The sequence below is a fragment of the Schistocerca gregaria genome, chromosome X (genome assembly GCF_023897955.1).
Source record: "Schistocerca gregaria isolate iqSchGreg1 chromosome X, iqSchGreg1.2, whole genome shotgun sequence".
Classification (NCBI taxonomy): domain Eukaryota; kingdom Metazoa; phylum Arthropoda; class Insecta; order Orthoptera; family Acrididae; genus Schistocerca; species Schistocerca gregaria.
In genome coordinates this window covers 471,783,070-471,806,724 of record NC_064931.1, presented here as the reverse complement: position 1 = coordinate 471,806,724, position 23,655 = coordinate 471,783,070, and the positions used below count along the sequence as shown (strand labels likewise).

General features: G+C 42.4%; 1 protein-coding gene across 1 annotated transcript in view; it reads left to right on the top strand.

Moving 5' to 3' along the window:
- Nucleotides 1-23,655, top strand: part of LOC126298352 (cytochrome P450 4c3-like) — a 163,571-nt gene that overhangs the window by 83,028 nt on the left and 56,888 nt on the right. The window contains exon 5 of the mRNA XM_049989648.1: nt 9,311-9,380. Within this exon, the coding sequence (XP_049845605.1) occupies nt 9,311-9,380 (70 nt within the window). The remainder of the gene's footprint in view (nt 1-9,310; nt 9,381-23,655) is intronic.

Below are 23,655 nucleotides of genomic sequence, written 5' to 3'. Positions count from 1 at the left end.
CCCGCAGCGCCAAGCGAAGGGAACGGGTAGCGACTGTCCAATGTTAACCCTGCACTGGACAAGTGTCCCCGGCGAGAGCAGCGCTGACATCGCACATGGGGCCATAACGGCCGCTGGGTCATGTGGCCGGTGAGTGAGAGAGGGGGAATGCTTATAAACATGCACGATAGCTGTCCGAGGGGTGGGTGTGGTCGAAACGCGCTTGCAACTGTCAATAGCACCACTGTTTGAAACACACGGCACTGGATGAGGCGAGTGCGATGGGGGGGGGGGGGGGGGGGTTGGAACGTCACATGCAAGTAAAGTTTGAGTTTGTGGACTAACCTGGTGAGCCGGCCAGTGTGGCTGAGCAGTTCTAGGCGCCTCAGTCTGGAACAGAGCGACCGCTGCGGTCACAGGTTTGAATCCTGCCTCGGGCATGGATGTGGGTGATGTCCTTAGGTTAGTTAGGTTTAAGTACTTCTAAGTTCTAGGGGACTGGTGACCTCAGGTGTTAAGTGCCATAGTGCTCAGAGACATTTGAACCAACTTACCAGGTGAGAGTTCGAGCTACGCTCGGCAGAGCAATCTTGTTAAGGTGGCGGCGCCATGGATTGCAGTTGCAGAAGTGAGGTACGAGCTGCAACAAGCTCGCTATATGTGGATATGATGCATTGTTTCAGCTTCTCATTGCCCTGGCGGAGTTGTGTCGCCGAGTCGTATTCTGAGAGTAGGTCAGTAAAGCAGGTCACAATGTTGTGGTGGAAGCAGAGTGTTGGACGTAGATGCAGGTGCACAGTATGGGAGTGTTCGTAGGATGGTGGAGCACTGAACCCTGTACAGCGTTTGGAGATAGTTCATAATGAGACAGAAAATCCATACCAAGGATCAGTTCACCGATGTCAGCAATGGAGAACATCCACGGAAAATGTAGAGAAGGAGATGCAGTCACCGTAACCTTTATTGAGTCTGATGTAGGTAATGTTGACATGTTGACAGCTCGTACAACTGACTTCATCTGTGAAGGAGTGGGTGGAGCCATCAAAGTAGGTATGATCGACACATCACCACCAGTGTCGACCAGATGCAATGTCAGTCACAGAGACGACCACTCGGCCTGGCGGACGAGTGAACAGTGTGTTATGTAAGAGGACACCTGTTAGGTTCCCCGCAGAACTAGGCGTAGTTGGCGTTTGGGTGTTGGCATGGCAACCTGCACTTCTTGGCGTCATCGCCGAACACTTTGTGGTATCAGCAGAAAGGGTGAGGAGGAGGTGGAGACTGTGACAGTGGGGGCAGCTTGTCTTTGTTGATATGTTCCGGTAAATAGACCAGTACGTAAGGTGCGTGGGCGATCCTAGAGTGCTCGGACAGCAGAGAGAGTGAGCGGACACTGCCAGGAGAAGTAGATGAGGTGACGGTGGAGCAAGCCCTGCCTCTGTCAGCTGAAGGTCGGTATGTGGGGGCGGCTGTGCCGACGAATGGTGTGGAATGATCCAGCTGATGTTGCCGCAACAGCGAATACAACTGGTCAGCAGTGCATAGGCGAGAGCCGATGGACTCGAACTAGTGTAGATCTGTAGATTGGTAGGTAGTTAGGCAGACCCCACAGCTTGTAGCGTGGTGTCAGGCAGAGTTGTGAGGGGGTGTGTTCCCCCAGGTGCTCCTCGTAGAGAATCTTCATTATAAATTCTTGTGGCCAGCAGGCAAGTCGTTCCATTGTAGTCTTCTTTGCAATTCGTATTTTGGTGCAGGCGGCGGCGAAAGCAGCAGGTCACAAATCAAATCCGACTGGTCGTGGAGGTGTGTGATGAGGCAGAGAACCTTTGAGTTGTCGTCAGACACACGATGTAACTTAACAGATGCTCGGCGAGCGCGAACCACGATGCTGGGTTGCCTTTGTGTAAGGGCGGTAGCTTCGGCAGGCTTCCAGGAGTGGGTGACAATGGTGGCTTCAATGTCTCCTAGGGTAGTGGCTCAACTGAGGTTCAGTCAGGGGCCGGCGCGATATGCCCGGGTTTAAACCAGGCGAGCGAATCCGTAGTAGCGACAGCTGGCATAGTTGACTGTGTGTCATGAAAACACGGCGCGGCAGGCACGGACGGAATCGTGGAAACAGGCGGATGGACGACACATGAGGGGGGCCCGGAAACTGGACCGTGAGTGATTAGTGCTGAATGGAAATGACCAGCTTCCGGAACGGGGTGAGTTACCGGCGAGGCAGACACAGGTGGTGCTGTGGGAGCGGCAGGCGGCTGAGCGGCCGGAAATGGGGACCCCTGAAAATCTACATCTACATTTATACACCGCAAGCCACCCAACGGTGTGTGGCGGAGGGGGGGAGGGCTGGGGGGTTGAGAACGCCACCCATGTGGAAACTATCTGATGCATAACATGCCCATAGCACAAGTGGTGGGTTGGGTCACCGAGGCGAGGTAAGGGGTCCATGTTACGCAAAACACTGAATTGTGCGTGTAAATTAGACACAACTGGAACACCACTTGTGTGGAACAGATCCGGCGTGGCTTGTAGTAATGGCGGCGTAGCACACGGCCATACAGTAACTGATGTAGCATGCTGGTGGGTGGCCAAACACATGTTCGAATGGAGATCACGTTGTTCTTGAAACACTCGATTAGAAGAGACACATGTCGAAATATTTTTCAGTTCACATTTCACTGCTGGACGGGCATAATCCGGTGACATCAAGCCAGAGTCCATTATTTGCTCTAACAGTGTAGTAGTCGACCGTTGAAAATTAATGAGGTTAGCACACGGCGTTGGTTGAGAACACGAATTCCTGTGTGTAAATAATGAATATGCCGTTGGTGAAGAAACGACGAAACTCGGTGAGTAGAGTTGTGCTTCCACATTTTCGAGCAAGGCATTGTTTGGCATGGTCATCGTCTAGTGCATATAACCTGTTGCATAAACACTGGCGTGGAAGACGAGACACACGAACGAACTGTGGGGTCACCACTATGGGAATGGGATCGGTAATCGGGATATAGAAAACTTAATTCCCATATATGTCATAGCTCGTATATATTTACACTTGATACAGCATCCATACAAAATGAAGTATAACAAAGAACTGACTAAAGTAAGGATGGATGCTCGACAGAGCACTTACAGTTCACAGATATTAAGTTGCTGGTTGATACGAACTATTGATGACACATATACAGCAACTGATGCCATAACCAACATACACCAAGTAGGATTTCATACGAACCAAAGCTGCTGTGAGTAAGTTCTCACATTAACATCATACATGGAAGCAGGATTTCAAAGGGGGACTGATGACCTTAGCTGTTTAGTCCCCCTTAAACATCCCAACAACCACCACCTCAAAAGAAAAAGAAAACCTTAGTGGCATTTATTAACTTCCCAACAGCATATGACACCATGTGGTTGGATGTAGTAATGTATAATCTAAATCACACCCTTTCAAGCTCCAAGATCACAGCACTAATGCAAAAGCTGTTTAAAAACTGCAGTTTTAAAGTTACAAATGGGTAAACTACAAGTGAATCCCATTCCATAAAGAATAGTTTCACATAGGACTCAGATTTGGTCACACTTTTATTTAATTTGTACACCAACAATATAGTCACCACTAAGCCTGTAAAGTTTAGCTACGCTGATGATGTAGTAATAGCAACTCAGAGCAACATATTGAAAGAAGATGAACAAATACTTAGTAGTGATCTACAAAAGCTTGACCAATATTACAAGAATCAAAGGCTTTGCCAGAAGCCTAATAAACCAGAAGTCAGCTCATTACAAATAACCAAAAAAGAACTGAATGTAATCTTCAACAACAAAAACTTACAGCATAGTTGACAACCTGAATATTTGGGTGTGCCTCTGACATTTAGAAAACATCTGAAATTAACATGACAAAATCTAAAATCAGGAAATAGTATGTTTAAGAAACTGGCTGGTGCTAGCTGGGGATCTACTGCTGACACCTTGAGAACTACACCACAAGCACCCAATTATCCTATACTGGTATCCTGTTCTCTTGTATGGAATAGAAATAGCTATGTCAGTAAAATGTATATCCAATTAAACAACAAAATGAGGACCATGACAGGGACTCTTAAATTCACACCAATAATCAAATTTCTGGTGACCTCGAGGCATACCACATGAATGGACAAAACTCAAGAGATCCACAGATCAGTTCATGAAACAGAGAACAATTTACTTGAGACTGACAAAAATCCAGAAACCAGTCTGGGTCAAAAATGGCCAAATCACCCCACAAAACTTTGCCCCAAGAAAAGAATGGAGAAATCACTGGACATCATTTCGTTGTCATAAGAGGTTAAATAAATCAGATACAACCTTTAAACCCTCATGAGTGAACCAACTGAGGAAAATACAGAGCTCCCTCAACCATGTCAGAACTGGTCATACTGTGACCAAAGCAACACAATGTAAGTGGGGAATGATTGACTATGAACAATGCAACTGTGGAACAACAGAACAAACATTGGACCACACTTTGCATGATTCCCCAAAACAACCATCTGTGAGCACCTGGAAAGCGTGCAGATGAAACACCTGCAATATTCACTGTTTTGAACTGTCTTCTTGTACCTTGCATCAACTTGTGAGGATTTTTCCCTACCTAATTCACTAAAACTGAATATAATGTAGCATAGTGTGGCGCGATAGATGCTGTATGAAGAACTATTCCACATGTGCTTGGAACAAAGTGACATTTTTATTTAAAACCGAATTTCTACACAAAAGGAACATGAATTAGTGAATTAGACTCACAGATGAATGGATTCACTGCGCAAAGTTACCACCCTGATCCAGCGTATCCACCAGTGCAACACGAAATTCCTACCAACACGAGATGCAGGATCAATCAGCTCTCAGAAAAAATATCAGTGGCAAGATCAAGAACGAAGTCTATATGGCTATCACACATGAATTGACAACGATGATGGGCAGACTTTTATGGTACACATGTGGGCGCATTATGCTGGCTTTTGGGATGTTTTGCAGCGTAAACTTTCAGTTACTCACTGGGTTCCATAGCAGCTGTAGAGATTGCATGCAAAGGAGGAACATTAAGCATGATGGTGAGTGTCTCAATCTCAAACATGTTATCATGTGGCATGTCTGTTGAGCCTTGGGTGTTTGACTGAATTGATGCTGACAGCACAAGGAGAAGAGCCAAACTGAGGGAAGCTAAGATAGCGGTCGCTTCACCAGATCCCAAGCTACCTCCTTCAAACTGGTAGCCAGCGACCATAGTATCTAGTCACTTGGCAGAAATGACAGCTTGTGGCGGAAGTTGGTGTGCAAAGAAAAAAATTTTCTGCGTTAGCAGATGGCCATAGCAGTCTAGGAATGTGTGCAGATGCTAGGGGTGATGAGTGGCTAAGGGTCGCCACACATTCTCCCCCCCCCCCCCCCTAAACCCTCTCCTCCTCGCCATGAGAGCGGAACTCATATAATGGGTGAGGTGACGATGATGAAAGCTGGTAATAGTTAAATGATGTTGTCCAGTGGTTAGGCAGTAGTTGGTGGTGACGACACTTCAGATACCAGTCATGCAACAGAAGCGAGCACCAGACATTGCAGTGCCACATGTGAGGTGAGTGGGGCGGCCAGCTGTCAGTAGTGTCGGCCAGCTGTCAGACAGTGTGCTCCAGTGTAGTGACAATGGTGAGCACGAATGATGAGTAAGGTGGTGGTATGGGGAGGAGGGACAGAAGAGCTCAGACCTGTTCAGCCTAGTGCTGTATCCTGTGCTGTGCACACAGGTTTGAGGAGGCGCTGGGCATGGTTTGAGCAAGGGTGAAGGAGAAAGGGTCATGGTGGCATTGCTGTGGGGCTACAAGAAGGGGCTGACGACTGGTTGACCAATTTTGAGAGTTGAAGACACACATGCCATATGCTATGGGCATACACAGTTGGTGTCTCCACAGTGAGGATGGGTGGTTGCAAGTCTGGGACATGGCATTGCCACCATGTGAACTAATGCTGCTGTGGGACAGAAAGGGTTGACAATGTGACATTAGGGGTGCAATTGGCTGCTGGCGGTGGCAGAGGGTTCTCGGCTCAATTTTGGCGGAAGCAGTATTGGTGGCAGTGGTGCTGGCCCCATTGGTGGGTCTAGTTCATCAGCAGCACTGGCTTTGACTGTGGCATGCACCTGCATGGTTCTGATGAACATGGTAGGTGGACTGTGCGGTGTGAGATCTGGCAGTATATAGGTAGGCTTCAGCCTATTGATTGAAATGCTCTTAGTGGTGCTGCAGATATGTCTTGGAGTTCCGCTTCAGCATCTGGTGGAGACAGGAGTAGTGCAGACAATGCGGGAGCTGGTGAACATCAATACACAGCACAACATGAGTGCATCAGGTGAGGTCGCCATGAATCAATGTCCACCATTTTCCGCGGCACTGGGGATGGGTGGGCCGCAGGTGGGTCATATGGTCCTGCAAGATGGCGATGAATTAAGGCTGGATGTTGTCTGTGGACATGTCAGTGGGCTCTAGGATGTCACTCAGCATGACGAGCAGCATGCCATAAACAAGGTCAGAGGCTGATATCCCAAATGGATCATGTGAGCGATGTGGGGCCTTGGAAGTACTAGCAGCAGGGCAGTGATCCACCTGCTGTTGTGGCAGGCTAGAGCAGACTTCAAGGTATGGTGGAGCCATTCCACTATGCCATTGGCAGCAGGGTGTAGCTCGATGTCAGATGCAGGTCGGCACTGAAAAGGCCTGTCAGTGCCAAAAAGGGCTGATTTAAATTGGTACCTGCAGTCCATTGTAATATGGTGGTGGCAGCAGAAATGGGAAATCATGAGAAGACGGAAGCAGTGGCTACCATGGCAGCGGTGACATTGGGTGTCGGCGTTGCCTGAGGCCGGTGGGTGAATCTGTTCACTATGGTATGGAGGTAGTGAGCCAATTATATCCATGTGAGCATCAGTGAAGCGATGCCAGACGTCTGGGAAGGTGGAGATGGGTGCGTGTATGTGGTGGATGACCTTCATGCACTGACAAGAGAGGCAGTTGCGGAGCCAGGACCTGCAGTCCCTCTGAATACCTGACCATAGGAAACGTTGCATTACCAGAGGAGTTGACATGCACATGCCAGAGTGTGTCAAGCTGTGCAACAGGTCAAATGTGACCTTACAGAAGGCAGTGGGCCAGAATAGGCATGGTGAAATGGTGGACACATCACAAGAGATACTGCTGTTTGAGCTGGGAGCCGACATATGTTGAAGCAGCACCCAGCGGTTGCTGGGGGAGTTCCAGATCATGATCCTGGGCGGTGCTCAGTGTGTCGTAATCCAAAGAAAATGCAATGGCGGAAGTGCGGATGAGGCGGCTGGTGACAATGTTGTCAATTCCAGCGACATGACATATGCCTGTAGTAAATTCAGAGATGAACGACAACTGCTGGAATTGAGGGGGGGGGGGAGCACTAGTCATAGATATTTGTGAGGGCAAACGTGACAGACTTGTGGTCAGTGAAGACTGTGAAATGATGAGCCTCCACCAATAGCCGAAAGTATTTGATTGCCTCATAGACGATGATGAGCTCTCTGTTGTATGTGCTCCAGGGTTGCTGAATGGCAGAGAGGTTGCTGGAGAAGAAGGTGAGCAGCTGCCATGTGTCGCTGAGATGTTGCTGCAGGAAAGCGTTAATCGCTGTGTGGCTTACACTGATGGCTAACGGGGTGATGGGGAGAGGGTGGGTGAGCAAGGTAGCATCCGCCAAGGCACAACAGGCACCAGAGAAACTGCTTTCCGTTTGTGGCGTCCACAGGACTGACTTGTGGCTCTTTGTTTTGATGGCATGAAGGGCAGTGGTGAGTGGCTCCTGCATAGCAGCTGCATTCGTCAGATGTTGGCAGAAAAAGTTTAGCTTGCCAAGGAAGCAGCAGAGATCCTTGAATGTCTCTGGTCGCGATATTTCGAGGACGGCTTGCACCTTGTCGGGCAGGGGATGTGAACTGGTGGAGATGATGTGGTCCAGGAATACCACCTCGCTGGCACCAAGAGTGCAATTTCCTGTGTCGATGATGAAGCCGGCGTTCTGGAGGCGTTAAAAATATTTTGGTTATTGTCGACATGGTTCATGTAGGCGACACAGCAGGGCAAGCCTCGCCAAACACTGTCCAAGAAACGCTGCCATGTTTGGAGAGCATTATGGAGGAGGAAGGTCATGAAGATGCTCTCTTAGATACAAAATGGCGCGATGATGGCGGTCTTCTGGATATCCTTGGATGCGACTGGAATCCGTATGACAGCCTTGGTGGAGTCAATTATGCTGAAAATTGTACCCCAGCCAGTGTGTTGTTGCAGCTGTGTAGTAGTGGCATCGAATACCAGTCAGGGGTGCTATGGGTCTCTAACTTCCGGTAATCAATGCATGGGCGCCAGGGGCCATGCTGCTTCTTGGGAAGTTGAAGTGTGGGCACCCACAGGTTCTTCAAAGGATGCAGCATGCCAGTGGCAAGCAGCTTGATAAACTTGGCCAAGGTGATCTTGAGTTTGTGCGGTGCAAGAGACCATGGCTGGTAGAAGATGTGTAGTCCAGGGGTGGTGTCGGTGTAGTGGACACTTTAATGACAGATCTTCTGAGGCAAGCTTGACGGGACTGTGAGTGCAGGAAATTGCGCCAGGAGGTGAGCGTATGGGCAGGAATTATGCCACCTGTTTCACTTCGAAGAAAACTGTGAAAAAATGGTGCACTTTATTAACTTCATCTCCCTCTATTGCTGTAAGGGCCAGCTGACAACATCCAGAAGCAGATGGCGGTGTCTGATGACGCCCACTCTGATAATAGTGTCATGACTTCAGTGGTTTCTGTGACAAGTTACTCATAACTTTCTTATTACCCGCGACAAACCTGTATTTACTCTGCAACATAATTTTAATGGCGACCTCTTATCTGTATAGTGACTACATATGAGCTCAATAAAATTTTGCACCTAAAATCAGTGTAATAACAATACCAATAAAAATAATAACAAATGTTGCCATAATCTTTAGTCTTTGTTGCTTACCTTTATTTTTTTCATGGACCAAACGAGTTACATTTGACGAAAAATGTATTGAAATATGGGCTGTATTAGGAGAATTATGCTATGAAAATATATTAAGTATAAAAATCTGTAGTATTGTGGATAATAGTAGATACTTCATACTGATCTGAAAGTACCATTCATTTAAGAACTAAAGTTGACATAGTTGACATAGTTTACATAGCCTGCTTTTCCGTTATACTTTAAAAAGAAAAAAAATGGCATATGAAATCTGTAGTACTCATTTAACTTCTTTTACAGAGACTGCTATGGGAACATCAGTTAATGCACAAAATGGAGGCGAGGCTGAATATGTTGCAGCTGTCAAAAGGTGAGTTAAGACAAGAAAATATCTGACATGCCAGTCTTTGAAAAGTAATCATTATTCCATTCATTTACAGGACACTATTTCATTTCAGGAACTGTAATGCTAGAACCTAATTTCTTTTCTGCGCCATTTTAAAATACCACTATTACAAAGACCTTTTCTCGAATGCACCAGATTCTGATAAAATGAGTTATATGTGCAATAGAAACCTCACCACCAGACTATGTTGTGAATACATCCTGCAGAAAATAACATACACAATGCCTGATTAAAAGTATCTGGACATCTGGATGAAAATGAATTACACGTTCGTGGCCCCCTCCATTGGTAATGCTGGAATTCATTATGGTGTTGGCCCACCCGTAGCCTTGATGACAGCTTCCACTCTCGCAAGCATACGTTCAATCAGGCGCTGGAAAGTTTCCTGGGGAATGGCAGCTCATTCTTCACTGAGCGCTGCACAGAGGAGAGGCAAAGGTGTCGGTCGGTGAGGCCTGGCACGAAGTTGACGTTGAAAAACATCCCAAAGGTGTTCTATGAGATTTAGGTCAGGACTCTGTGCAGGCCAGTCAATTACAGGGATGCTACTGTCGTGTAACCACTGCGCCACAGGCCGCGTATTATGAGCAGGTGCTCAGTTGTGTTGAAAGATGTAATCACCATCCCTGAATTGCTCTCCAACAGTAGGAAGCAAGAAGGTGCTTAAAACATCAATGTAGATTGGCCTGCTCTGTGACCATACCACCGCCGCCTCCAAATTTTACTGTTTGCACTACATACGCTGGCAGACGACGTGCACCGGGCATTTGCCATACCCACACCCTCCTATCGGATCGCCACATTGTGTACCGTGATTCGTCACTCCACACAACGTTTTTCCATTGTTCAATCGTCCAATGTTTACGCTCCTTATACCAAGTGAGGTGTCTGTCATTTATGGGCTTATGATCAGCCGCTCAGCCATGAAATCCAAGTTTTCTCACCTCCTGCCTAACTGTCGTAGTAGTTGCAGTGGATCCTGATGAAGTTTGGAATTCCTGTCTACTGGTTTAGATAGATGTGTAAATGTTACACATTACGACACTCTTCAACTGTCGGCGGTGTCTGTCAGTCAACAGACGGGGTCGCCCTGTACACTTTCGTGCTGTACGTGTCCCTTCACGTTTCCACTTCACTATCATATCGGAAACTGTGGACCTAGGGATGTTTAGGAGTGTGGAAATCACGTGACACCTTGTCACCTGACCATGTTCGAAGTCTGTGAGTTCCATGGAGCACCGCATTGTGCCCTCTCACGATGTCTAATGACTACTGAGATCGGTAATATGGAGTTCCTGAGAGTTGGTGGCAGCACAATGCACCTAATACGAAAAACGTATGTTTTTAGGGATGTCTGGATACTTTTGACCACAAAGTTAACAGAAAAGGACGAACAGTGACTTCCGAGCCACATGTGATTGCAGTACCTACAGTAAGATTAATAGCAAATCCTACCTAATCTCTCCAGATGTGATGGGAACCCAACACAACTCTGTTTGCCAAATGTCAAAAATTATAAAATATATGCTCTGCAGACGCTTGCCTTTATTTATTTTCCTTCCGTCTTTTAGAAAGCATAACATATCTGAGCAACATTTAACGTCTGTTCAAGCCGTGTCTGAACTTATCTTATTCAATGTATGATTTTTTATAGGTTCCCGTCATAGAGGTTTCCTTATGCCTCCATTTTTGAAGGTTAATTATGATCATCTAAAGTTGTGATAACAGGAACTTCTCAGATCGGTATACATCTATAAAGTATCAGAATTTACAAAATACTATGTACTGAGAGCTTGCTGAATACAGGGATACGTTGTGAGACCTTTGGAACAAAATGTAAAATGAAAAACTTGGTTAATTAGAAATATGTGTGATATGTATAAAGATCATCAATCTTCTACCACAGCCAGTGGTACTATGCTCTGTGAGTGTGATACAATATGAATAAATGAAGTAAACTCTTGTAGGTTATGAGGCTACGCAATTTTTCTCTTCTTATTTTTCATCTCAACATTTTGGTACTACTTCTGGGATCTTCTTCAGGAGGCTGAACTTTGCTTTACAAGAATGTTTAGTCTTTTGAAGAAATGTGATCATCTGGACTGCAATGTTGAGTCAAAGAAAAAGACAAGCAAAATTGTGTGGCCCAAAACTTAAAAAAAATATTTATTCACGATGGCCACAAAGGCATGAAGGCAGCTGTTTTTTTTTGACGGAGTACCTCAAAAAAGTGTTTTCTGGACCTAGGTTGAAGGTTTTTCAGAATGTAACATGGAAGAGATTGCTGTGATATTTGTGATACTTATACCGTGCCTTTCCAGGAGAGCCTCTGTTAATACCGAAATGTAGTATGCTTATCTGGTTGTAGTCGTCAGCCTCATCTTGACATTGATCTAGGAAACTTATTAAACCTAATCAATTGGGCCATCTTATCTAGCAATTTCTGCATTTAATTCACAGGGTGGGGATACGTGACACTGTTGATTGATCCAACTCATCATAATCAACATCAACAACTCAAATATCACAGTACGTTGCACACACACTCGTCACTTTCACCAATGCTAAACGGTTACATTTATGAGATTTGACGTTCTAGTAAGCGGAAATGGTTGTAATCATCAGAAACATAAATAAATAAGCATTCTTCTCCCACCAATTACAGTTAAACGTGTGGTAGAGGACCCTGAAGAGACAATGTGTGAACCATCTACATCTACAGCCATACTCTACGATTTATTGTTAAGTGCATGGCCAGGTGTACATCCCACATCCAATTGTACCAATTATTAGCGGTTTTTCCCATTCCATTCACGTATGGAGCATGGGAAAAATGATTGTTTAAATGCGTCTGTGCATGCTGTAATCAGTCTAATCTCGTCCTCAGGATTGCTATGTGAGTGAGACACAGGGGTAGCAGTATATTCCTAGAGTCGTCATTTAAAGCCGGTTCTTGAAACTTTGTATGTAGGCTTTCCTGGAATAGTTTACTTCTCTCTTCAAGAATCTTGCAGTTCAGTTCTTTCAACGTCTCTGTGACACTCTCCCGTGGGCTAAACAAACCTGTCACTATTTGTGTTGCCCTTCTCTGTACACGTGTCGTATTCCTGTTAGTTTTATTTGGTATGGGTCCCACCCATTTGAGCAAAATTCTAGGATGGCTCGCATGAGTGAGGTTTAAGCAGTCTCTTTTGTACACTGACTGCATTTTCGTAATATTTTACCAACAAATAATGTCAGTCATCTACTTCACCCACAACTGATCCTATGTGATCTTTCCGTTTCAAGCCCCTACGAAGTATTACAGCCACATATTTGTATGAGCTTTCCGACTCTAGCTGTGATTCACTGATTTTATAGTCATACGATACAACGATTTTTGGTTTTGTTAAGCTCACAGTTTTACATTTCTGAACATTTAAAGACAGTTGCCAATTATTGCACAATTAAATTGTATCAAGATCTGAATATTTTCACAGCTTCTTTCCAACTGTACTTTCTTGTAGATGTCTGCATCATCTGCAAATAGTCTGAGGTTACTGTTAATATTGCCTGCAAGGTCATTATTATACAACATGAACAGCAAGGAACCCATCACACTTCTCTGGGGTACCGATACTCCCTAAGTTACGTCTACGTCTATCAATGATTCTGTATCCTAGATAACTCTCTGCTTTCTCCTTACCAAAAAATCCTTAGCCAAGTCACAGATTGCACCTCTTACCACATACGATCGTACTTTTGATAATAAAGCATGGCACCTGTTATAATTCTGCAGAGTATTTTATTTAATTATTTTCTATATAAATATCTTTTTCAGTACATATATTGTACACAGGATGTTGGACAGAAAAACTTTTTAGCTATTGGTTTTACAAACATAAAACATACATGATTCAAATTTTTATAACAAATTGGATCTATACAGTTAATAATTATAAATTTTATTAAAAACTGTATATTTTTAACTTATTTCTACAATTAATGACATGAGTTACATTTTTTCTTACATAGGAGCACAGAATGATCAATCACATCAAAAGCTTTTGTTCGGTCCAAGAATAAACCTTAGGAGATTTTCCTGTGGTTGTCCACTCCATTTAAGATATGGTATATCAGATTGAAAGTGGCTGTTTCAGTTGACCACTGTGATCTGAGGCCACGCTGACATCTGGAAAGAATATTATTCTTGTTGAAGAATGTAGTCATTTGTGAAAGGAACACTTTTTCAGTAATTTTTGAAAACTCTGACAGTAGTGACACAGGCCTATAGTTACCCATACATTGCTGATCACCTTTTTTATGTACTGGTATTAATTTTGCCATTTGCAATTGCTGTGGGAAGACACCATAGGATGAATTGCATATGTATAATGAAGGAGAGAGTACGTGTCTTGCTGTTATTTTTATAATATAACTGGAATATCATCAATACCAGTTGAATAATTACTCTTCAGTGAATTAATGGTATTTAGGAGTCCTTTTCAGTCTATTGGGCCGAGTAACATTAATATATTATTTATTTCAATAAATGAAAGCCCTTTCAATGTTGTATTAGCTGGGTTATCAAATTTTTCCTTCACTAATTTCCCAGCAACAGTTGCACAGTAAGAATTGAAGTTGTTTGCAAGTGACCTGGGATCAGTGACATTCTTGCCATCATGCGATATCACAATATTTTTGTAAGTTGTCTTCTTCCCCATTGACCCTGAACAGCTTTCCACATGGACTTAGTTTTATTTGATGACTTCAAAATATGTTTGTCATTTTCCTAAATTTTTGCGTCTCTTACGCATTTTTTGAAATAATTAAGAAAATCTGGAATGCTGTCAGTTTTTGAGTGCAGAAAAAGTTCCTGCTGGCTTTTACAAGACACTGTAATGTCTGATATAATCCAGTTTTTGAATCTGTTTGAGCTTCTGGAAACCACTTTCCTTTTGTGGAAAAGCTATGTCAAAGTTATGCTTCAAAATGTTAAAAAATTTCCATTTTTTCATTGATAACAGAGGTATCATACTTCTGTCCAAGATTGTTCGCTGATACTGGAAGTCAATCTGCCCCCTCCTTACTACTTTCGTATGTTGTCCCCATTAAACAAAGTCCAGTCTAAGTAATTAATAAGCTAAGTCTTATGAATATTTGAGAGGAGCATAGATTACAATAAACTTTCTAGCTAACTTGGCTTGTCATGTTGAGATGGCTCCAGTTCTTCTTCTGTAGGGATCTGATTCTTGAAGGTGAAAATCTCATATCAGGTCCTCATGGTTGGTTTGAAATAAATCTAAAGATTGTTATTGCAGCATTATTTTTCACGTAAATATGTTTTCTCACATTTTATTATATCATACAGTACTTTGATTTTTCACATTAACAAAGCCGAAACTACATTGCTCACTACATTGCTCGCACAGAAATGCAAAAATTCGTCTGATCACGTCAGAAACAAGCTTACGACTCCCACAGTTATACCATATTTTGTTTGTTTGTTTCCTAAGGAACCTGAGAGGTATATACTATCATGTTGTCATGTTGTTAAACTGCATCGTCAGGATTCGCTTGCAAATTACATGTAAATTGATGATTAATATTTCGTTTTAGGAGTAGAAAACGGCTAGTGAATGGCAGACGAGAATATCTTATGAAAAAGACCCTGTTTACCTTTATTACAATGCTAAGTTTTGTTCGCTACATGTCGAACAAGACCGGTTCATGAATGCAGACATAATAAACTTGTGTGGAATGCAGTTAACCACATTGTTTGACATTCCAAATACGTCACCTTAACTGACGATGAAGAGGAGACAGCCACAAACGTTCGACAATCCATCTAAAGCTGTAAAACACTCCTATGGCACAAAAGCAGCCAGTTCAACTCTTCACGTATCAGTGCCAGGTTCATTAGAATCGTCAACAGATACCTGCTTTGACTATGAGGTGGTAAAATTAAGTGTAGATATTCAAGTTTAGAAGAAGTGTATAATATCAGAATGTGCAGATCGCTAGACTAAGTGTAAAACTTATGGGACAAGGAAAATGCCCATAATTTGAAGTACTGACAGCAACAGAATCTGTAACAGGAGGGTCAAGTGAAGAATAACAAACAAATTTTGAAGACTATAGGATCCCAATATTTAAAAAAAGATGCGCTTGGCTTGTTGTTAAACCAGATTAGCACGCCATCTGTAAGATGGAAAGACATAACTAAACTGCTTGCTCTAAATTTATTATATTCGGCACTCAGGCATACAGGTTTTGTCAGAATGTTTTATGTTTCCATCAATGTGTACATTACAGAGGTATGTAGAGCGCACAAGAATAAAATGTGAGATAAGTGACAATTTGTTCCACCTTTTAAAGGAGAAGGTGCGGTACAGCATTTCTCCAATACCGATAAACTACTGCATATGTCACTGGATGGAAAGTCTCTAATGCCAGATTTAACGTATGACAGCATTTCTAAAAGAGTTATTGGCTTTGAGGACTTGGGTTTACACTCAGTATATTTCTCCCACTATTTGGCAGTTGCTTGTCCACTTAGAATAATATAAAGATGAAGGTCTAACTTGAGGCAACAGCTGACAATGACTAAAACACAGTAGGCGACAAATGGAGTGTACATCCCTTTTGCATGTAGAGGTAATGTCTGCGCTGCTTATGTGGGAATCTATGAGTCTATGTGTTTATATTCCGTTGATATCAACGTGGTAAGCTGCACTTCTATCCCAATGCCACAAGTGTTTATTCGCGAGTGTATTGTAACTTGCCACTGGATTCATAAGTTTTATCCCTACTTCTGCTCATTTTAGAATCATTTTTAGAAACATCTATGTCCTCTGATATTACACAAACTCCTGGAGGCAACAAAATGATTCAAATATTTCATAAATCACATAGGAAAGGGACGCAAAACAAACACTACGCTTAGGACGCATCTCAAGTTCTCCTTCCTCACCGCGTGGAGCGCTAGTGTCGCTCCAGTTGTCAAACGGTAACAACTTTAGCATCAGAAAGTGTCGCGACTGTTATGTTAGACCTTGCCCACACTCTGCGGGAATAACAATATTCGAAAGGGTTTACAATTTTTCTTAACAAATGAGTTTCTACTAGTTTCGATTATTATTTCATAAATGAATCCAGAAATAAAAAAGTATAGGATTGCGTAATTAATGATAGAAATTTTAAGTGTGCCAGTAATTTGTAATTTTAAATGTTTCTAAAAAAGACAATTTTAACTATAGGCCCTACATTCAAAACTAGTACTTGTCGATTATAACATCGAAACTAAAATATTTTAAAAGTAATCCTTTTTCATAAATTTTAACTTGAAATATAACGTACTGTGTACAAAATTATATGCTGTAGTATATCGAGAGGTTGTAACAATGAAAATTGTACTGAAATGCAGGAGGATCTGCAGCGAATTGACGCATGGTGCAGGGAATGACAATTGAATCTCAATGTAGACAAGTGTAATGTGCAGCGAATACATAGAAAGAAAGATCCTTTACCATTTAGCTACAATATAGCAGGCCAGCAACTGTAAGCAGTTAATTCCATCAATTATCTGAGAGTAGGCAATAGGAGTGATTTAAAACAGAATGGCCATATAAAATTAATCGTCGGTAAAGCTGATGCCAGACAGATTCATTGGAAGAATCCTAAGGAAATGTAGTCCGAAAACAAAGGAAATAGGTTACAGTACACTTGTTCGCCCACTGCTTGAATACTGCTCACTGGCGTGGATCCGTACCAGATAGGGTTGATAGAAGAGAAAGAAGATCCAACGGAGAGTTGCGCGAATCGTTACAGGATCATTTAGTAATCCCGAAAGTGTTACGGATATTATAGATAAACTCCAGTGGAAGAGTCTGCGACAGAGACATTTAGTAGCTCAGTACGGGCTTTTGTTGCTCAGTAGCTCGGTACAGGCTTTTGTCGAAGTTTCGAGAACATACCTTCACCGAGGGGCTAAGTAGTATATTGCTCCCTCCTACGTATATCTCGAGAAGAGACCATGAGGATAAAATGAGAGAGATTAGAGCCCACACAGAGGCATACCGACAATCTTATCTTTCTTGCCACGAACAATATGAGACTGGAATAGAAGGGAGAACCGATAAAGGTACTCAAGGTACCCCATGCCACACACCGTCAGGTGGCTTGCGGAATATATATGTAGATGTAGATCCAGAAAATTTTTCAGAAAAGTAGCTGAGATAATACTAACCCGTTCAAAATTCGAAAAATAATATAGGTATCGAAAACTACTGTTGAGGAAAAGTAATGCTAGACGAAGAATACCCATTGCAAAGTGTCCAGTATTGTTCTGACTATAACTCCTTTTATGATTAATATTTTTTACATTGGTCGAAATGTGATTTACAGGTATGATTAGTAATTGCGAAAAATTGGTCACTATAGGCGGTATCAAAGTATTCTGAGGTACGCTTGTACGTTTTTACACATACGTGATCAAGGAGAGTGACAGTTTTTGTTACATGTGTTGGAAAGCTAACACTCAGACATAGATTGCAAGCTTTTATAATATTTAAGAACTTTCCCTGTAAAAGCTATGGTCAGAAACTCAGTATTAAAAACTCCACACACTACCACTGTTTTTCCAGTTGTCTTGAGTTTACCTAATGCAAGGCCAAATTTTTGGGGAAAAAATCACTTACATTGCTAACAGAGATCTATACACACACAAAATAACGTTTTTTAAAATATATAACTCAACAGTTGAGATTTGAAAGGCTCTTTCACAATCTAGTTTGCATACAGAGGCTACCATTAACTATGGCTACTTTGTAATGGATTTTAGTATTTTCCTCGTTGTCTGAAAAGCCTTAGTGCTATAAATGACTAAATGTAAGTTAATTTGACCTTCCTCTTTCTTAATATGAAAGGCATTTTTTTCTGTAACCATTCTTTGCCAAGGGAGCCCCCATTGATTTTGTCCCAGTTTTACCCCATCGGTTGGCGTAAGATTGGGAGAAGTTTTTTTCAAGCTAAAATCAATAAATAAAGATAACTATCTAAATGTTAGATTACCAACTGTTTATGAGGATCAGTATTGGCTCCGCTACCATGACAAAAGTAATTAGTAACTCAGAAATTAAAAAAATTAATTTGACACATTGACGAGTTTGAGAAACTGAACAGATACAAAATCACGAAAAAATTGCAAATAAAAAAAATTTAAAAACGCATCTGATAAAATTCAGTATTTTATACAGTCCCAAGTCTTTCATAAAAAATACCCCGACGACCAACTTTCTCCGGCATGCTGTTGATTTGGATAATGTCTTCTGCAGTATATTGTAGGACATCATCTTTCTTGAGCCACTTCCATTTGTTTCTACATTTTGCCATGGTAGACCCCATATAAACTGTCGTTCTTTTCGTGACTCATCCTGGATACAGTTTACTTTCGTATGTGACTATTACATACATTCTCTCACACACGTTCTCTCTTTGGTCCTCACGAGACGTAACAAAGCGGGTTGGTCCAGGCTTATCAGTGACTTCGGATCCATCTTCAACTAGAACACCCATGGTTAGACTATCATCTGATTCCGCATAAGGCACAGACGACGAGCTCTCGTCGGTGTCGCTGTCTGTATTTTTTTTTTTTTACTGTTGTCTTCGTCAGATGACGAGCACTCTGGGCAGTTTTAGTTCTTTCTCTTGAAATGGATGGATCGTTCATCCTTGACGCAAGAACGTCTTCTGCAGAAATGCTCTTTCCTGCAGGAACATTTACTCTTCTATGTCTCACCGTTTGATGCTTCTGAGCTGCTTGATTTCTCTTCTGCACAAGGTGTTTCATAAAGGTGTCACTGATGACTGAACTAAGGTCACGCATTTCCACAGCTTCTTAAGAAATGTTGGGAATTGGGTCTTGAGTACAGAGCTGCCGGCTGCCGCCTCTTTCCATTTCCCAAGGATCTTTTGCCATTCTACTTTTAAAGCTCGAAAGTAGTGACAATGCAATGAATTTTATGTTGTACTCTTTACACAACCGGAGCATTTCAAGACTGATTTGCGATCTCAGGCTGTCATCTGTAATAAGCTTATCACCATCTTGTCGTTTTAAAATAGGCGAGTATAATTGGATAAACCAGTCCTCAAAGCACTCACTGTCAAACCATCCACTGTTGGTTCTGTTACACTAGCTCCTGGTGGCCCATTTTCCGTCCATGTGTCCCACAATTTTTCGGCAGTGTAATTTACGTAAAGGGAGGCAAGTGTTCCCGCTGCATGAGCACCATTAAGGGAGGTACATGCTTTAGTTCAGTGTTTGTTCTGGATACTTTGGGCTCCTTTTAGTAATTATTTTTGAACATCCTGGATTATCAAGTAAGTTAGTTTCGTCATAGTTTCACACATTCTCAGGGGGAACACCTTCCATCTCTTTCTCCAAATTGTCAAAGAATGCATTCAAGATTTCTTCGCTGTTTGCTGCTGTTGTCAAAATAGCACTGTTCCTTTGCAAAAATTGCCTTGCCCAGTCTATTCCACGAAAGTTGTTTTTAAACCTGGCTTCCGTCCTGCGGTATCTGTCAAGGTGTGCCTTTACCGTACAGCGTAGGTCGATTGTCCGCATCAGGAATCCAAAACGCGATAAAGCTACTGCATGGCAGACAAATCGCCCCTCTTCTGACTGTAAGTACACTATGCCTGTCAACTATTCCCCATGCCTTTCTTTAACTTTTAGTACTAGTGTGTCCTTTCCAATGCCTTACTTTTGAGACGCCTTCCGGTACGCATTGGTTTTCGTTTTAGTTGCATTTATAGCCTCTTGGAGACTTTCCTCGTTATGATTTCTGTATAGCCTTAACCCAAGGGCCCGTTTATATTTCCGTACCATACTTTGGCGGTTCCTAAAACAAGAGATAATCAAAATCAGTTAAAACTATGTGGGGGGTAACTTCGGGACAGTGCTAGTACCCGCCTTAGTATGTGAAAGTTGGCAGCGAACTTATAACACGTTAACAATGACACGAATATTAAAATGGACGCTGCAGGGCACAGGTTGTATCTGGAAATTTTGGAGACGGCCAGTAGATAACAGCAATGAACAAAGATTGTAGAGACCTCAGAAGCAACAATGTATCTCGCAAGTTGCGGCGGCGGGAAATTTAAAACGGATTTATGTGTCACTGTACTAATTTTACCCTATCAGTCCCAAAGTAGCCTCAGTTTACGATATACTCTTATAATCTACATTTTCTTTTACATGTATACAAGTTACCCCATGTTTTGATTCCATTCTACAAATGCAGTTTGCAAAGTTAAAATGCAATCCCGATATTTTTGTGTTGAAAATCCTAATTATGTAACAAATGTTCACAAAAAAGTAAAACTGAAACATCTCTCATTCACTATTGAGTAGTATATTTATTTCATCAACTTTTTTGTTGATGACCGTGTATTCTGGAGTACAATCCTTAGTGTGTACTTGCAATTTAGCTCTGCATTACATTTTTTTGTGATACAGTATACTTCCCTAAAAATGTACTTCGCCCTTTTTATAAGACATCGCTACTTTCTTTATGACCCATTTGTCCACTTTTTTAGCACACTTTCAAGAACTGTGATGAGTTCACTACCCTTACCTCTGGCAACATAATTTGCACCTGCACAAGTTACGACACAGCCTTCAGAGCCAAGGTTTCCACACGATTTCAGTACTGTTTTTGTCACTCCAACGCCTGCTCCTGGCTTGACAACATCCTGGAAACTTACGTTAGTTTGTGTATCTGCCACATTTTCTGCTATCTGATTCCATGATTATCGGCAAAAATTAAAACTTTTCGTCCTTTTTTGTGCACTTGCACTGATGTTTTAATCAAATTTCTTTGTTTACGATGCGACAAGCGCGAAAAATTTACAGTGCACCGCTCTTTTTGTTTGTAATTATTATCTGGACGACGTTGTTTGTAGAGCCACTTGTGTCATAGCTATTTTATGCACTTACTTTTACGTTTCCAAGTTTTGTGCTGGTTTCCACTGTGGTTCATGTTTTGTTTCCATCACTGGAAGTCGATTATTTCTTTGAGGTTGAGGCGATGCTCCGTTTGTTGAGTTTTAAAATAAAGGTTTTGCAGCTGTTTCTCCAGTAAGGCTACAATCCTTTTAACTCCATCGATTTCACTTTTTTTTTTGTAGTTAAAACAAGACGAAAATTGTAATGTCTATACGTGGATGTCACTGAACTTACAAAGTTCAAATGGCTCTGAGGACTATGGCACTTAACCGCTGAGGTCATCAGTCCCCTAGAACTTAGAACTATTTAAACCTAACTAACCTAAGGACATCACACACATCCATGCCCGAGACAGGATTTGAACCTGCGACCGTAGCGGTCGCGTGGTTCCAGACTGTAGCGCCTAGAACCGCTCGGCCGGCCGACTGAACTTACATTTGCCACAGTTTTTCACTAGATTTTAATCTTGTAAAGATTTCATTTGCGTTTTTGCTTTAAATTCACAGCAGTAACATTTTCCAGGTCGAACCACGATACTTTTTTGCACTGAGTACGTAAAGACTGCCTGTTTTTTACGTTTATCGCGGAACTCGATTTTCGCGCGCCGTTTCTCACCGCCATCTAGTTTACACTGAAGTTAACTACCTAATTCATGGAAAAGGACACCATAAATAAATGTAACATATTGCGCATAAACAGGCCAAGAGATCCATTGCTGTTCAATTGTGCTATTGGCGATAAATCACTGGAAACAGTAACAAGCATAACACAGCTAGGACTAACCGTCCCGAATGACCAGAAGGCGAATGGTTTCAATAAAATTGACTGTACGAAAAGCAGATGCCAGGCTGTGATTCACTGGAGAAATCTTACGGAAATAAGGGGTGAATCATCTAAAAATTGCACCGCAAATACTGCGAAATTGGAAAGTGCTATTGAAGTGCAGTTTTCACAGAATGGATTGGTAGTCGAGGGCTACTGTTGTTAGACAATAAAATAATTGTAGTAATAACACTTAGAGAGTTTATTTTTTGTGCAAACACACACTTTTTGACGGAACTATGTCCGTTGACATTAACAGACTAAAAGTAGGGTACATTAGAATGTCATGATTCTAGTGCAAGACGTTTACGAGATATCGTATTCTGAAAAGTTTCCACAACGACACCTGTTTCTGCCATTACACCTTCGTCGTTGCTAAGTACAACGTTATTATGTTTGCTTACAGTGTGCTTGAGTGTTCCTTTAGGGCAGTCAGTGTGTGCCAGTCCAAACAATAGATCGTGAGCGGACGATGAATTCACCAACACACAATAAGTCGACCTCCTCATGGTACACAAAGTGTGTAGAAAGTATGCAGTTAGTTCTCGTATGGTGTGTGTGCGGCAAGATATCCCAATAGATGTCAACAATCTCGCCAATTATTTATCAGCCTCTTCAACCAGTTACCTAGACAACGACACAGAAGGAACCAAGTGACGACAGAAGAGGGGGAAATTGATGTTCTTGGTGCTGGTGCAATTTATCGGCACCTTAGCTCCCTCGCAGTCGCACGAGGCAGTGGCATTAGTCAGGCAAGAGTCTAACGCATTCTCCATCGACATAGATTCCATCCCTATCGCATCTCCCTCAGTCAAGAGCTGCATGGAAACGGTTATGAAAATCTTGTTTATGTCATCATCCTCAGTAGAGGGCTACGGGAAACCACCACTGGAATCACTTCCCTAGACGCTCATGCGGTGGACCAGCACCTGAAGTCAGTCCATCTGAGAGTTCATAACAAAGAAAAAGAAACAAAAAAGCAAACAAACGAAATAGATCTCCAGGAATACTAATAAACTATCCAGTGAAAGGTGCGTAACAATGCAAACAAGGAGCCTTCACAGACAGAAAAGAATACACTGTTAGGAGAAATATGGATGGTCTGCGTAAAGACCTTTTTCCCAAGGTCAAGCTAAGTCACACGATAAAACAAAGAAAGGAAGGGGCCATTCGTAAGAAGGTTCTTCAGTATGACGAAAATGAGGATGCCCTGTGTCTTGTGTCTTAGATCTACATCTGCAGGGTTACTCTGCAATTCACACTTCAGTTCCTGGCAGAGGGTTCATCGAACCATTTTCATATTACTTCTCTACCATTCCACTCTCGAATGGCGCGTTGGAAAAAGCAACACTAAATCTTTCCGTTCGAGCTCTGATTTCTCTTATTTTATTGTGATTGTCATTTCTCCCTACATAGGTGGGTAACAAC